The sequence below is a fragment of the Megalops cyprinoides genome, chromosome 16 (assembly GCF_013368585.1).
Source record: "Megalops cyprinoides isolate fMegCyp1 chromosome 16, fMegCyp1.pri, whole genome shotgun sequence".
Taxonomy (NCBI): domain Eukaryota; kingdom Metazoa; phylum Chordata; class Actinopteri; order Elopiformes; family Megalopidae; genus Megalops; species Megalops cyprinoides.
Genome location: NC_050598.1, coordinates 16,919,807 through 16,934,640, shown reverse-complemented (window position 1 = coordinate 16,934,640; position 14,834 = coordinate 16,919,807). Strand labels below are relative to the sequence as shown.

The 14,834-nt window shown below is 45.1% G+C and overlaps 1 protein-coding gene across 1 annotated transcript in view; it reads right to left on the bottom strand.

Annotated features, from left to right (window-relative positions):
* Positions 1-2,166: 2,166 nt before the first annotated feature.
* The window catches only part of frmpd3 (FERM and PDZ domain containing 3), a 50,464-nt gene continuing 37,796 nt past the window's right edge, over positions 2,167-14,834 (bottom strand). The window contains exons 8-16 of the mRNA XM_036549148.1: positions 12,899-13,030; positions 12,133-12,252; positions 11,545-11,681; positions 10,378-10,504; positions 9,509-9,598; positions 8,933-9,112; positions 8,364-8,499; positions 6,262-7,116; positions 2,167-5,394 (exon numbers count right to left, since the gene is read on the bottom strand). Of these exons, the coding sequence (XP_036405041.1) occupies positions 2,597-5,394; positions 6,262-7,116; positions 8,364-8,499; positions 8,933-9,112; positions 9,509-9,598; positions 10,378-10,504; positions 11,545-11,681; positions 12,133-12,252; positions 12,899-13,030 (4,575 nt within the window). The 3' untranslated portion in view covers positions 2,167-2,596. The remainder of the gene's footprint in view (positions 5,395-6,261; positions 7,117-8,363; positions 8,500-8,932; positions 9,113-9,508; positions 9,599-10,377; positions 10,505-11,544; positions 11,682-12,132; positions 12,253-12,898; positions 13,031-14,834) is intronic.

Below are 14,834 nucleotides of genomic sequence, written 5' to 3'. Positions count from 1 at the left end.
GAACGGATCATCATTAATACACTTTATTGCTATTAAAACATGAACCACATTATACACAGACAGAGGACCAACATGAAGACAAGATCATTGACAAAGAAAAAAGAATCAACGGAAGACATTAATAAGTAAATGAATAAGGCAATACAATACAAAACAAAAATACACATGTGTATGAAACAGAGGGATATAGTCACATTTTGGGAATGCAGCCAAACAGTGCATGTCACAAGAAAATTCTCAACTTGTGAGAAAACAACGACAACAACAGAACATTAAAAAAAACTTTAAAAATTGTGGAGAAAAGTAAGACTGAAATTGAAATATTTTATAAAAATAAACATGGCCCATGCTTTATAGTTATAATATATATTATATATATTCTTTAAAATATAGCTTTCCACTATTTATCTCTATGATACAGTACTACTATAAATGACATGGTACAGTGATGTTATGATGGTTTTTGTTTGTTTTACAAAACAGTGAAGCATTTTTAATAAATCTCCACACTGCCAATATTGAATATTTTAAAAGTTTCATCATTCATTCACAAATATCCTATTTGATTTACATTATTTACAAGGTCATTACATAAGTATACACCTTCATAGAGATGAAAGCAGTGTCATGGTAAAACATTGGTCTGCAAGTGGCTTTTCTGATCTCTCTGTGACCAGTGCTATTTCAGTGAAACAAACCTGCATTGTTTATACCATATTCTAATCTAAATTCATCTGTACACTAACACAGATAGAGTAACATGAATCCTCAGTAGTAGGAACCAGGTTATCTCTAACTGGAACATCCAGGAAGACAGAAGTGCAAGTATGACTGCATGCAGGATACGCTGATGTACCAAAACAATACATGGCATATCATGAACATCACCAGCGCTGAAGCTAGAATGAGGACCAGGAAAAAGAGGGTTGAATGATTTTACAAATGAAAACATGCCATTCAGGATTTTGAAATCTTTATATTCATCAGGTGTGTCAAAGGAGGGTACAGGAAGAGACAGAGAAGTGTTCAGACAGCGAACAGGTGTTTGTTTTATTAAAATACATAAAAAACTACTTTTGTGTGTATGTTTCTTAAATATCTCCAAGGATGCACAATGGATAAACAGTACATATAAAACAGCAGCGTCAAGTCTGATGGCAAAAGGGGGCAGGATTCTCTTAAAATGAAGGTAACATGTTTGCTATGACAATGTCGAATAAGGTCTCTTCCTTCATATAAAAAAGCAATGGACACTGTAGAGAAGGCTGTTTGGATCTCACTGTTGAATTTGTTAAATGTAAAAAATAATGAATGCTCACTTCTCTATACTGTGCAGAAACAATAAAATCATTGGAAACAACAGAGTGGTTGAGCATGGCATGTGCAGAGAAACAGGAGCTGGTTGTGTATGGGAAAAGCATGGGAGGCTATACAGCTGATTCCAAGCTTACTCATCCGCAAGAGCCTTTTCTCATTGAAATGAGTTAGCAATCAATGCATTAGATGAGGTGCCAGGTTAGTATTGGGCACACAAGTGTCTACAAGACTCTCTTCTGTCTTATGAATAGCAGGGTGTGGATTATGGGAAGAGCTCCAAGCCAGATTTCAGGGGTAGAGGCTGTGTTACTATAGTTCTTCAAAGAAGTGCGCTCAGTCCCTACTGAAAATGGATGAGCTATGAGTTTGAATTTCTGCTACATTGACTGCCCTGAGCAGGTGTGCCTTACCTGTGTCTCCTTTCCACATGCGTGTGCGTGTGTGTCTGTGCCTCACAAATGCGCAGTACAAACATGTGGCCATTTTAAAAATTGTTCAGTGACACATAGTCCAATACTGTGAACATATTGTATGCTTTACAGTTGCACCTAAGACACTTAAAATTGTCCATACCCAGTGGAGTACTCCTGTCACAACAAACAAATAAATGTACAAACAAACATATCACCCCACCAATGCTTTTTGCACAAACTCGTTTTACAGAATACGCTACTCGATGTTTCACTTGAGGATTATTTTGCTCAGTGCTCATTAGATGCTGGATATTTTATCCTAATTACCATGATTACTGATATAATCATTATGATAAATATAACTTTGAACATAAAATTGATTTTTCTTTGCAAAGAAAAAGAAAAAAAAGACTTTGACAAAGATGATAATGCCCCTTGCAGCACAAATGTGTGGGTTTTACATGTACACCTGTCCATGTTACTCGTGTGTGTGTGTGTGTGCGTATTTGAGTGTGTGTGTGTCTGTGGGAGGTTGTGTGTTCTCAGCCCCACCTGTGTAGTGATGTTGGGGGTGTTCTGTGCACTCTGCAGTATAGTGGGGCAATTGATGTAGCCCCTGTAAACATGTGTCAAGGAGCACTTGCATTGCAATGCTGTCCAAAGATGGATCATTGCAAGTGCAGTTAAAGGAAATTAATGTAAACAATAAATTACTATAGAGTGCCTGGGAATGTACCCACTACACTCGTGACTGTCAAAGGTCAGTTTCTCTGATGTATCAGAGATTGGAGGGAGGGAGGAGCAGGTGGGGTGGGGTGACGGTGGAATATTCACTGACACCCCTGTGTAGGAGAGGAGCATGGGCTTCACTTGGTAATCAGAGTCTTCACAGGACGGTTGAGGGAGCCCATGTTAGTGGAAGGAGGGCCGGCTTGGGGGCTGGCACTCTTGGCAGGTAGGCTGCTGGAGTGGCCCATGGACTCCTCTGCAGCACGCAGGAGCAGTGTGTAGTTCACTGCTACTTCCTCCACCTTGCGCAGAAGCTGCAGCCTCTGGGCCTCTGAGCGCACACCCCGCACCAGCCGGATGAAGGTCTGTGTCAGGCCACACAGAACCTGGAAGCTGGCAGTGACCGCGCTCAGCATTCGTGTAGGACTCTTTTCAACCCCTGCAACCCGCCGGCATGACGCCCGGAACTCCTTGAAGCGCAGTGCCAGCTCCTGCTTGTATTCGGCTAGCCGCGTGGGCTGCATCTGGGGCTCGTCCTCCATATGGGAGCTGCTGGCACACTGTCGTAGGATAGTCAGCAGCTCATTGGCGTCCAGCTGGGCATTGTGAAAGCCGTCAGGCAGGGAGAACGTCTTTCCCTGCAGGGCTTGCACCCTTGCCAGGCTTCCCTCCAGCCTTCCACAGGCTCGCAGGTCAATCTCCTGGGTTTGTGGCTCCTCTTCCTCTTCCTCTTCCTCCTCCTCCTCCTCTCCGCTGCAGTCCTCCGCATTCAGGACCTGCAGGGTCTTGCTGACCACAGGAAGGGAATGAGCATCCAGCTGCATTCCGGGCAGCACCTGCAAAGGAATGGAGTAGGAGAGCTCGTCCTTCTCGCTGTTCTCATCGGCTGCTTCACACTTCCGGTAGCAGAAGCAAAAGGAGCAACACTTGTTCCTGTCATCATTGTCCTCACTTGGCAGCCCCAACACGACCTCGCCCACCCGGCCTTCTCGCAGAAGTTCCTCACCCTGCATGGAGAACAACCCCTTCCTCTTTCCGTCCCTGATACTAGTGTAACATGGCTCCACAGGGGTGGGAAGCCTAAGTCCCGTCGCCCTGACTCGCTCCATCTCCTTCTCCAAGCTCTTGGATTTGACGGGCTTCACTTCAGCATAGAGGGGTGCACACTCACTGCTGTCCGCCTCTCCAATGCTGTACCGCCTCTGGAGCTTCTTGTATTGTGGGGCGCCCAAGCACTCTGAGCGGGAGGTACAGGTGGGCAGGCAGGATGCAGCCTCTCCTCTGGGTTCACGGGACTCCAGGCTAGAGGAGCGGATTCTGGTAGTCTTGATCTCTAAGGTCTGAGGTCTCCTGGGTCCCTCCTGCAAGTGTGGGGTTTTAGGGACTGCCGGCGGCGTCTTTGAGACAGTCCTCTCTCTTCCTCTGCGTTCCGAGGCGGATCCGACCGGCGTGTCAGGCAGCCGCATCCCTCGGCACAGCCTCTTGCAGTCACAGCTGCGGCGCTGTTCTCGGGATACACCAGGAACCTTCTGCACGGGGCTGGAGCGCAGCTGACAGGAGCAGGGAGTGCCCCCGGGCACTGGGGATGGCCCTGGGGGCAAGAACTCAGACTGTGCTGCCTTAGGCTTCAGCAGCTCTTCCAGGAACTCCAGCTCGTACTGCCGCACTTTCTGCAGCTGTGCCTGTCGCTCGTCCGTCTCGCGCCGCAGGCGAGCTGGGAAGGTAGCCGACAGCAGGTTCCTGAAACTGAGGAAAGTGGCGCTGCGCTGCTGCTTTGGGGCCTTGCTGTTGCCCTGCTTCTTGAACTCAGTGGTAGGGATTGTCGCCGCCTTATCTGCGTAGCCGGTGGTCAAGGTAGTCTCTACCAATGCAGGCAGGCTTTTAGAGCCTTTCTGTGGCTCACTGGGGGCTTTACCCAGGGAACTATCTGACTTGACCTCTGGCATCTCTTCACGCTCTTTCTTTTCAGGGACACGTGGAGAGTATCTAGGTGGGGCTAGGAGGCTGGGTTTACCTTGGCTAGGCTCTGGGCCTCGTACCCCGCTCTCTTTGCTGCCGGCCAGCTGTAGGCCCTTGGCTTTGGCACGCAGACGCTCATCATCTGTCGGTGAGGATGAGTGGAACACAACCACCTTGTGCGTTTGTGGATCCTTCAGTTGCAGAGGGGGTTTGGGCTCTGGCCGCACTGGACATGTGCAGAATAGGTCATCAACTGGCAAGGAGGCTATGAAGCTTGAAGGCTTGCTGGTCTTACTGGAGGCAGTCTCGGCATCTTGGCACATGTTTGTTTGGCGAATCTTTGCAGAGACAGCTCTGTCAACAGGCAGGAGTATGGGTAAGGCTTTATTGGTAGTGTCTGGGCTAGGAGCTCCAGAAGCTTTCCCCTTCACATCTGCAGAGGGCTTGGGGTTCTGCTTGCCCTCTGTGGTGCATGGCACTGGCACCTTCAGGTCTTTACTGCCTTGGCACTTCTCACCTTGGTCAACAACCTGCAGTTCCTTGATGACCTTAGAAGAGGGGTCAGCTGAAGTCCCTGGGGAAGGCTTGAGCTCGCCTGTGCTCTGCACACTCTGAAGAGGGGCTTGTGTTCTGCTCTGCTCTCCTGTAAGGCTGGCGTTGGTGGTCTCCTGGCTGGGGCTTACTATCAGTGGCACAGTCTTACTAAGGATGACGGGCTTAGGGGGACAACTGGCACGCAACTGACTCAGAGAGAGAGCACCTGCCCCCAGAGTCTGGGCAGTGCAGCCAGAGATTGCGAGAGGGAAGTCACGACGGCCAAAGAGACGATCCTTGTTGATGTGGTGGGCCAACAGGTAGGTCTGGTTCTGTTTCATGGCGGAGACCATTTCGGAGACATCTGTCAGCTCAGAGGAATTGGTCTCATGTCCAGAGTCCAGCGAAGACTCAGGAGTGATGGCTGCTAGCACAATCAGCCCTGCAGAAAGTGAAGCACAGATCAGAGTCAGAGCCATAGATTAACTCATAGACTAACAATTCCTCAGATAGTATTATAAAATTTTCCCTAAGACAGCCAAATGGGGAAATAGCCAGAAAGGGAGTTATTCACAGAAGAGTGGGGATTGTGAGCTTTGAAGTGATATAAAATATATTTATTTTTCAAACCATCACAGAGACATAGGCAATGCTGATACATAGTTTATAGGTGCAGCTGTTTGTGCCTGTTAAAACTGTAAATAAGGCCCTGCCCTTCTCTTGTTCAAAAAGGCAAAAAAACACTTGTGTTGTTTCCTTTAAGGTTTGGCAAATGCCAGGGAGCTACACAAAGAATAAGCATGAAGCTCTGTCAAAATGATTGTTGTTATAACAAACACAATATTAATTGGAGCCTATGGCATATAATGTCATGTTGAAGTTTTTGCAATTTCAGTTGAAATCGAATGGTTCCTTTTTAGAGTAATTATGTGTTGCAACATTTTTGTCATTGACCCTTATTGTTCAGCTAAGATAGTCATTGTTAGCCTACATTAGTCAAATAAACTTAATTTACTGATTACCCCTCTGGTAATTCATACTAGTCATTAAAGTATTTAATTAACACTCAGTCATTTGTGAAATTAAAAATTCTAAGTATGCACAGTACTCAGAAACATATTTCCTCACTTAATTATAATATATTGAGTTAGATTACCAAGGATTTTAGAATATTGTGGAATTTCAATTTTTTTGTATGATTAAAAAAAATCAAAGGGCTGCAAGAGATATTAGAATAGGCAGCTGGAGTTACTATAGTGGCCCTTGCTGCTAGAGCAAGCACCCATAGGCTTGATGTTGATGTGTCCACCTGTAGTCTGTGGGGGCTGTTGGTGATGGTGAGGGTAGTCCTCTGATGCTGCCAGGGCCTCCAGTGCCTGCAGGGTGGACACCAGTGCGTCGTCTAGCTCCTGTGCGTGATCTCGCACCGTCCGTGTGGCCACGCTGTCAATGAGCGTCACAGGCACCTCCTCCTGCACCTCCCTGGCTGTGGCCCCGCCCTGGGCTTTCTGAGCCCTCTTGGGGTCGTCTTCATCAGAGCTGTTGTCCCTGAATCCTGGTGGAGGGGCGGCGATGGCGGGCGGGGGCAGCTGCAGCTTGACCCCTTCCTCTTCCATTTCCTCGTCCTCATCGCTTCCCGGGAGTGGGAGGGAGGTGAGGTCCACGGCGCCACCCTCGCGGGTTGAGCAGGCGTTAGAGCAGCGCTGCGGGTGCTGGGAACCCCCTCCGTTCATAGCCACCACACCCTCTGCTGCTGCCTTCAGCTTGGCCTTGCAGGAGTCACAGAAAAAGCGGGTGGGCCGCTGGGAGGGCTCCAGCGTATAAGCTCGGCTCCGGAGCTCCGGGCTGTTTGGAATGTCCCCTTCTGGTCCCGCAATAGACTCTGAGCTCTTGAGGGTGGGGTCGGACTTGGTGCGTGGCCGACCCTGCTCCTGGGAGATGAGGTTCTTGTTGATGTCTACGGCAGCCTCGGCCTGCACTTGGAGCTCCTGCAGCTGCTGTTGCTCCTTCAGGTGCAGGTGGCAGAGGCCCAGGTGCTGAGGCTCTGGAGGGCCAGCTAACCTCTGGGATGAGTCCCTGGGAGGGCCTTCCCTCTCCTCTGAGCGCCGGCTACCACTGGATGCTGAGGGCACGGGACGCTGAGGTGCGTGGGTGCTTCTGTAATCTAAAGACAGGAGTTATCGTAACAGCTGAAAGGCAGAAAGTCGTAAGGTAGATGGGGCGTGTCCAGATGGCAAAGCTAAAGCTGGCAAATGGGGTTTTGCTCAGATGAATGCTGAGCTCAACCTTGTGGGATGGAGATTATTGGAGATGGATGCCTGGAGGCTTACTGGAGATACAGCCTCCTCCCTTCATTGTGCAAAGTCTTGCACTCTGCACTAAGAGGCCCCACACAGGCACAGGCCTGTGGCCTCTGATGAGATATCCGCTGTATGTCTGACAGTTATAAGTTTTCTCAGCACAGACAAAGATGCATGAAGAAATAAATCCAGCATGTAAGCTCTGGAAGATGAAGACCGACAGATGAATTGGGGCCGAGCTGTCCTTTGAACAGGCTGAGTCAAGTTGGAGATGGAGATGAGCAAACCTCGGCCAGAGTGGCATGAATGACATTCCCAGAAATGACTGTTAACATGACTCAATGGAGCAGGTCCAGTCGTGCATGAAGAGGATGATAGTCCAGGTGGCTTCAGCTGCAGCGAGATGGCTGGCTTTCCAGATGGTGTGGTCTTTAATGAATGGCACTTGGCTGAGAGACAAAGAGTTAAGGGAGCCAGGGCTGCATTGCTGTTTCTTGTAATTGACATGACAGCTCATGCAATGTTTATTGATTATCATTTTCATTCATGATAAATGCAGCTGAAAATTTTCTCAACAATAAAAAATGTAGTACAATCGGTGTTACCAGAGATGCTCTGGAAGAATGTCTTTTTATTTGGTTATGTGAGATGACGCACTGAGAGTTTGGTTTATCCCTCCTGTGTTCTGTCTGTTTAAATGATGAATGTATTTCATGAAATAAGACCCACAGTCAACAGAAGTGGAGGCTGTTTTTATTCATTTTCTGTAGCGTAGTAGCCAAGTACTTGAAAATGACATCTAAAGCAAGTGTTTGGTTTGACATAGCAAATGCACATTTTGTAGCTGGCCTTTCCTATACTGATTTATACATGACAAACAGCACGTACTGTACAACCAAACTCTTCCTCCCTCGTTATCTCTCTTGGAGCCAGGCGCTCTTGAAACAATTTCTGGTGACAAGGACATCTTCTGAAATGCTCTGATAATTTAAGTCCCTGGTATACATGGTATGCAAGACATGAACACACATTCAGTCGACAAAAAGGTGTTAGCATTGCACGTCCCATATCTGCACAGCACTCGGAATCAACTAGATGGCTACTAACATACCTGCCTTGATCATGTCCGACTGACCAGGTGTCCTACAGTAGATGGTCTTCTTGGGGTCCACAAAGAGCTTGTAATAACCAGATATGAGGCTGGCAAAATTAGTAGCATCTGGCCACTCCATCAACAGGACCAGTGGCTGAGGAGGAAGGCAGTGAGGCAGGTGAAAGGCAGAGTAATATAAAGAGAGATTGTGCTTTTTAAATACATTTGCCAGAACAAAATAATATCCTGGCATGTGGTGTGATATCAAAAAAGGTATAATTAACTTCTCTTATCTTTAATTATAGTCTATGAATTAAATAACACCCAAGTGGCATTTTCATTTACATAAATACATATATAGTGAACAATTCAAAACTACAATCCTAAATTTGCATGCCAAATGGTCATTTATTACCAGTAATTAAAGATAAGGTTTCCCTTGACTGTTTTATGTATAATTAGCAGTGGACATAAAATGCTAAGTCATGGAGACTCCAGGAAGTACATATTAATGCTAGACTTAGTGTGTATTGTGCTTTTCTGTGTCACTTTCTCCCTGGTGGACTCTTATGTGTCATATTCATTACCTTGGCCTCCATGATTGCCACCTCCACTCGAGCAACACCCTGGTTCTCCCGGAAAAGCTGGATCTTGGCGAGTCGGCTGAACTCGGCCAGCACAGTGGTTAGGTTATTCTTCAGGTCAATGACGTGGCTGATGCCATGACGTGGCCCAACCAGCAGGGTAGTTGCCGACTGCTTCTCGTCCTGGTGGGAGGGATGCGGACGAGACCACTTACATGCCAGACAGACATCTGGATACAAGACATAGGGACATACTGCACACTTTAAAAATTGGACACTGTGAAATTACTTCCCCTCAGCTAAGATGTGCATTCGCCTTGCAGCAATAGACCTACCAGCCATCTGTATTTACTGCATAACAAAATGCACAGCAGATGTATTATTGGGCCAGTCCAGAGGTTTCATGGGTCAGATCAGACTAGTGAATTCGGGACGTAGATGTCACAGGTTTGGATTGGCTGGATTGATTACTTTTTTTTCAGAGGCTTAGAGCTTGGTGCTTTAACTAACTATTCTTTGCTCCTATACTTGGACCTATGGTGACACTTTCTACATAAAATTAAGAGTGGTGACCATTACCAAACCCACGGTGTGGAAGATGAGGCCTCCAAAAGGTGGCAGCTCATTTAGCACTCGCATGTACTGCAGCTTCCCCTGCAAAGGAGGGACCTAGGGTGAAAGAGAGACAGAAAAACAATGGAGCAGGACCGTTGCAATACCACTTATGTCCGCTAAGAGACACTGTTTCACTATGTATAAAAGGATCTTGCAGAAACACTCCCACTGAACATTAATAGCCCTGTTTGTTGACCACAGCAACAAGCTTTTTTTTTGGACAATGGCAAGGAATGGCACTAAAAATCTGAGATTTATTTCTATCATGAAAACTGATACCATAAAAGGTTTATGGATCATCATTATATTTCATGTCACCAATAACAAAACAGATACATATCAAGATAAAGTGAAGCAGTGAAGATGCCAAAGGAGGAAAAGCATAGCTCTGCTACTGTCTCCAAGAAAACATATTACTTTAATAATATGTCTGTAATGACTGACAATTTGAACGGCAAGTACATATGCATTTGGAAGAGCATCTCTGCTTTTAGTAAATGTCATTCAACGACCTACTAGCACCCCAGTCTAATCACACTGTCTGTAATTCAAAGGCAATGTGAATATGATCACAAAATGAGACTGCGGGAGTCACTGCAGATTTGGTATTAGTCAGTGGTCTTACCTAAGACTGCTAATCAAGGAGACTATGCATTCTACATTTCTTCCTTGATAGTTCTGGCCACTATTGCCACTGATTAGGAGTTCTGACTTTCTGTGTCAAGGAATTCTATGGGGAGGAATGTTTGATGACAAGGACATAACTTTCAGTTGTAAATTATAAAGAGTTCAATATCCGATTAACTAATGTTATCAAGAATCTCTGGTTGCACCTTGTTGCCTGAGGGTGGGGGGTGTTGGTAGGTCTTGAGCAACTGGGAGAGAGTCTTGCAGACATTTTTCTCTTTGACTGTAGGCAGCAGGGTAAGGGGCAAGAAGGGCTCCAGGCCCCACTCCTTCCTGGGCAGTTGACAGAGTGAGGGAAAGAAAGAGAGAGAGAGAGAGAGAGAGAGAGAGAGAGAGAAAGAGAGAGAGAGGGGAGAGGGTAGTGAGAAACAGTAAATGAGAGTTTTCCCTCTCTTCATTTAACAGGTGACCGCAATCATCAGACTATTCTGACTGTAGTCTAGACTGTAGGCTGGTCTGGCAAACTAGCCAAAAGCTGCTCATTCACATGTACAAGGTATCAAAGGATAAACAAAAGGAAGCTAGGATATCAGTTGTGTATGCTTTGGAATATCATTGAGGCAGTACTATGACAGATACATGGTTCTTAGTGGTGTTTGTTTCCCTTTACAGAATTCAAATGGTAAACCTGCTAGCTTTAAGAAGCTCAGGTACCGGTTTACAGATATCACTCAGTGCAGAGCATAGAAAGGGGGTGTATCATGATTAAGATATTCTATGGTCTTGCACACATTGGCATTTAATAGAGATCTAAAAGCCATTTTCATGTGTTTTTGCACCTTCAATTCAACCACTCTTCAGTGGTTCAAATTCAATTCAATTTACATGTGTTAAGAGCATGTAAAAAAACATAGACCATACTGTGACACCATAGCACTTTTGCAACTTTGGAAACCCGCCTGGAAACCATAACTACTGTGCAGAATAAAACCCGCCAGAGAAAATCTGCACATGGAAGAGATGTAATTTTCTGAAAATGAAAAGCTACCCCCAATGGTTTTGCACAACCAAATGCTGGAGCGCTGCTCTGCAAACCAGCAGTTTTTGTACAAGATGGTTTGACTGATTTTGCATCGCAGTGCTTTGTTCACCATCTGTGTTTCTCTTACCATTTTTCCTCATGATTGGGGCATGCTGGATAGCCAAACCCTCTTCCAGCTGTTGTGGTTTCCTTTAATGGGAGTGAGAACTCCTCCTCAATGGAATATGCAAACCCTTGCAACAGTTTTGGACTATGAACATGTAAAATGTATGTGAAGCCCTCCACCATGTACCTGCCCCCCTGGTTGGGAGAAATGGGCAATGGCACTTACTCCACATGCTTGAGGGAGATCTTTTGGTTGGGCCTGGTCGCCGACACAGTGATGAAGATGTGGAGAGCCGCTAACTTCAGCGTGACGTCAGACTTCCAGTCCATACCATAGCGTTCCTTGATAACGTCATTGCGACTCTGTGGAGGAGACAACAGGCCTTCACCCCATTCATTCTTTGCTTCTTTTCACTTTGGTGACAGACTGTGGTGTGTTTAGCTACAAGTGATATTGATATGTTCTTTATATGAAGTTTTTGTGAAACGACTACTAGTTTGCACTACTACTGCTACTACTAGTCTTTTCTAACAGACTATTTAGGATGTAGCAACTAAAATCTGCATTGGTTTTTGACCTGCTGCACATGTCTTGTATTTTATTTTGAACATCTATTTTGAAACGTTAGTAGTGGAAATATATTTTTTACACCATTTATTCTCATTTTATGTTTGTCGTTATTATGTGCCTGTCACCAAACATCAAGACTTTGACATGACAAAGCACAAGCTTTTAACATTGTCACAATACTGGAGACCACAGACAGAAGTGTTTGCTTTTGGTTTTGAAGAGTGTTTGAGCTGGGGATGGTACCTGGATGTAGAGGTACTCAAACGCAGCAGGGTCCCTCCTCAACAGGTCAGCTGGGTCCTTGGGGAAGAAACAGATGCGGAACAGACACTTCATCCCCTGGAAGTAGGTCCTCTGCACCACCTAAGGAATACCAAAAACCTGATCAGCACCTGGTCCACATCTCAACAAGAGGCATGGGCAGCAGCCTGCAGTGTAGCACCCCTCGTAAGGCAACACACTTCATAACTACACCTCGTGTGTTGACATACGGTACCAGTAAAAAGTTTGGACACACTTTTATTTATTTATTTTTACTGTTTTCTGTATTTTAGGATAATAGGAAAGTCATCAAAACCATGAAATAACACAAATGGAATCATGCAGTGACCAAAAAAGTGTTAAAAACAAATAAAAAATGTCTTATATTTTAGATTCTTCAAAATAGCCAAAAATATTTTTTCCAAATGAATTTTTTAATTCACACATAGGCATCAACTTCACTATTCATATTTGCAAAGGAACAAATTTCAAGCATTTAAGCGTAAGTCTTTTGATCAAAATGTCTTTGAATGCATGTTTCCCATTATCTTAATCAGGTGCGTCCAAACCTTTGACTGGTACTGTATGTCAGTCTTTCCACTGGAAGAATATAATCAGCAGTCTGGAGGGAAAAGAATGAACTCAGTTATCACATCTGATATCTGTGTTTTGTGAGAAACAGTCATATGGATCTCTGTCAATGACTGAAGACCCATTGCTGCCTGACCTTAGTAGCGAGCAGACTCACATGTGACAGAGGCTGGGTCTCCTGCAGAAGGTGCAGTCGGTGGTTCTGATCCAGTCCGCCAGACTCCAGAACCAGAGCGAAGTGCTCAATGTAGCGCAGAGACAGGCGGTCCTGCAGTGAGGAGATCACATCCTAGGGGAGGAGGAAGAGAACACATCCGGTTTTAGAGCTTTACTTTCAGTAACGCTTTAATTTTCCTTGACCGTCCCTGGCAATAATCCTCCTCACGAACTCATCTCACCAGTTCTCAGATATTAAACTACTTAAATCCCCCGTAACACCAGCATGCCACAATATGAGATTATACTGGTATCTTCAAGAAATATTTAGCATTTGTAGAGGTTGGTGACAAAAAACTGCCCTCCTTATCTATTGGATATCTTGGATACCTGTGTCCTATGCAAAATGCAAATGCTCTCCCGAAACACGCATACGTGCTGCCTTGATGTAGCCACCGATTGGCAACTTCTAATGGTTAAGGACAGCTAATGAGGACTGCCAGAATAGGAGTACTTTTAGGTCTACACAATCTTGATAAATACTGTAGCTTTTACTCATCAGAGTAGAGTAAGACTAAACTGACATCACTCTCGGAATTTTCGATCGCTCAGAACCTGTTTCAGCAGTATGGTGTAGTGGTAATGCGAAGGGGCACTGCTGTTGTACCCTAAGGTAAGGTATCTAACCCAAAAAATTGCCTCCACCTGTATAAATGGGTAATGTAAAATGTAACCTATGTAAGTGGCTCTGAATAAGCATCTGTGAAATGGGAATAATGTAATGCTATTTCCTACTCTGAGACAATGAATACAGGCACTGTACCTAACAGGTTAACTTGGAGTCTTGATAGTTAACTGGTTGGGTCCTTTCTTCTTGACTCTCAGAGACTCAGGCCATTTTGGGTCACTGCCCTACAGCTATGCTTGAGAAGAGGTCTTATGAGATATATTGAACTGAGTGTCTCATGCAACCCCTGATGTTGCACTGCCTTACTGGGGTTTAAGTGACGCTACACAACTTGTAGTGTAAATATTGACCAGTGAACAGAGCACATCAATGTATGGTAACATTCTCTGTGTGAATGCCCTGTGTGTCAGATGATATCTGTTTTGATCAATGGCACAGGAGCAGTGGGATGTGAAAGGGCAGATTGGAACCACAGAGTCCAGTGCACACTGGGGCTCTGTCTCAGATCACTAACCGACCAAGGCTTTCACATAATTTGAAGTGTTTCAGACAGCAGGAAGCACCACTGACCCTTGGTCAAAGGGATGAGATTGCTATGCCAATACAGAGTGAAAAAGCTAGCATGACATATCCCACGACTGTGCCTCAATCACATGGGGCTTCTACACTCATATAAACTCATATAAAGAGAATATATGTATCTATGCAATGTTACCTGTTATGCACACTAAACAATCTTCAATAAATGTAAAATTGCATTATATATTGATGCAGACCAACACAGTTCAGGTGCCACCAGGGTTAGGGTCCCAAAAACCTAAAAACTATTGGTTATTGTGACACCCTGTGAATGTTCAGCTTCATAACGTTCCCGTAATGTCTAGGCTCAGCACTCTCTTCCGCTTTGGCTCAGTGTTCTCGCAGTTTTACAGGCTGAACATTGCTGCATAATTGTTGTCCTGGATTTAGAACTGAAGATGTGCGGTTGCCCTGAGGACATTCCAGATACACATTGTTTGTAATAATCTTTTATAGCATGATGTCATCTAATCAACTTAGGCTGCAGCAAGCATATATTGATTTTCATGTTATGTTCTAATTTAAGGACATTTAATTAGAACCACATTAGAGGGCCCTCCCTAATACTATTCCTCCCTTTCTTAAAAAATAAGAATCTATTTAGAGGAAAAGAATTACTGGAATCCAATAATGGAGCTGCAATACATTTGGTAAGAGATGTTGGCAGTCT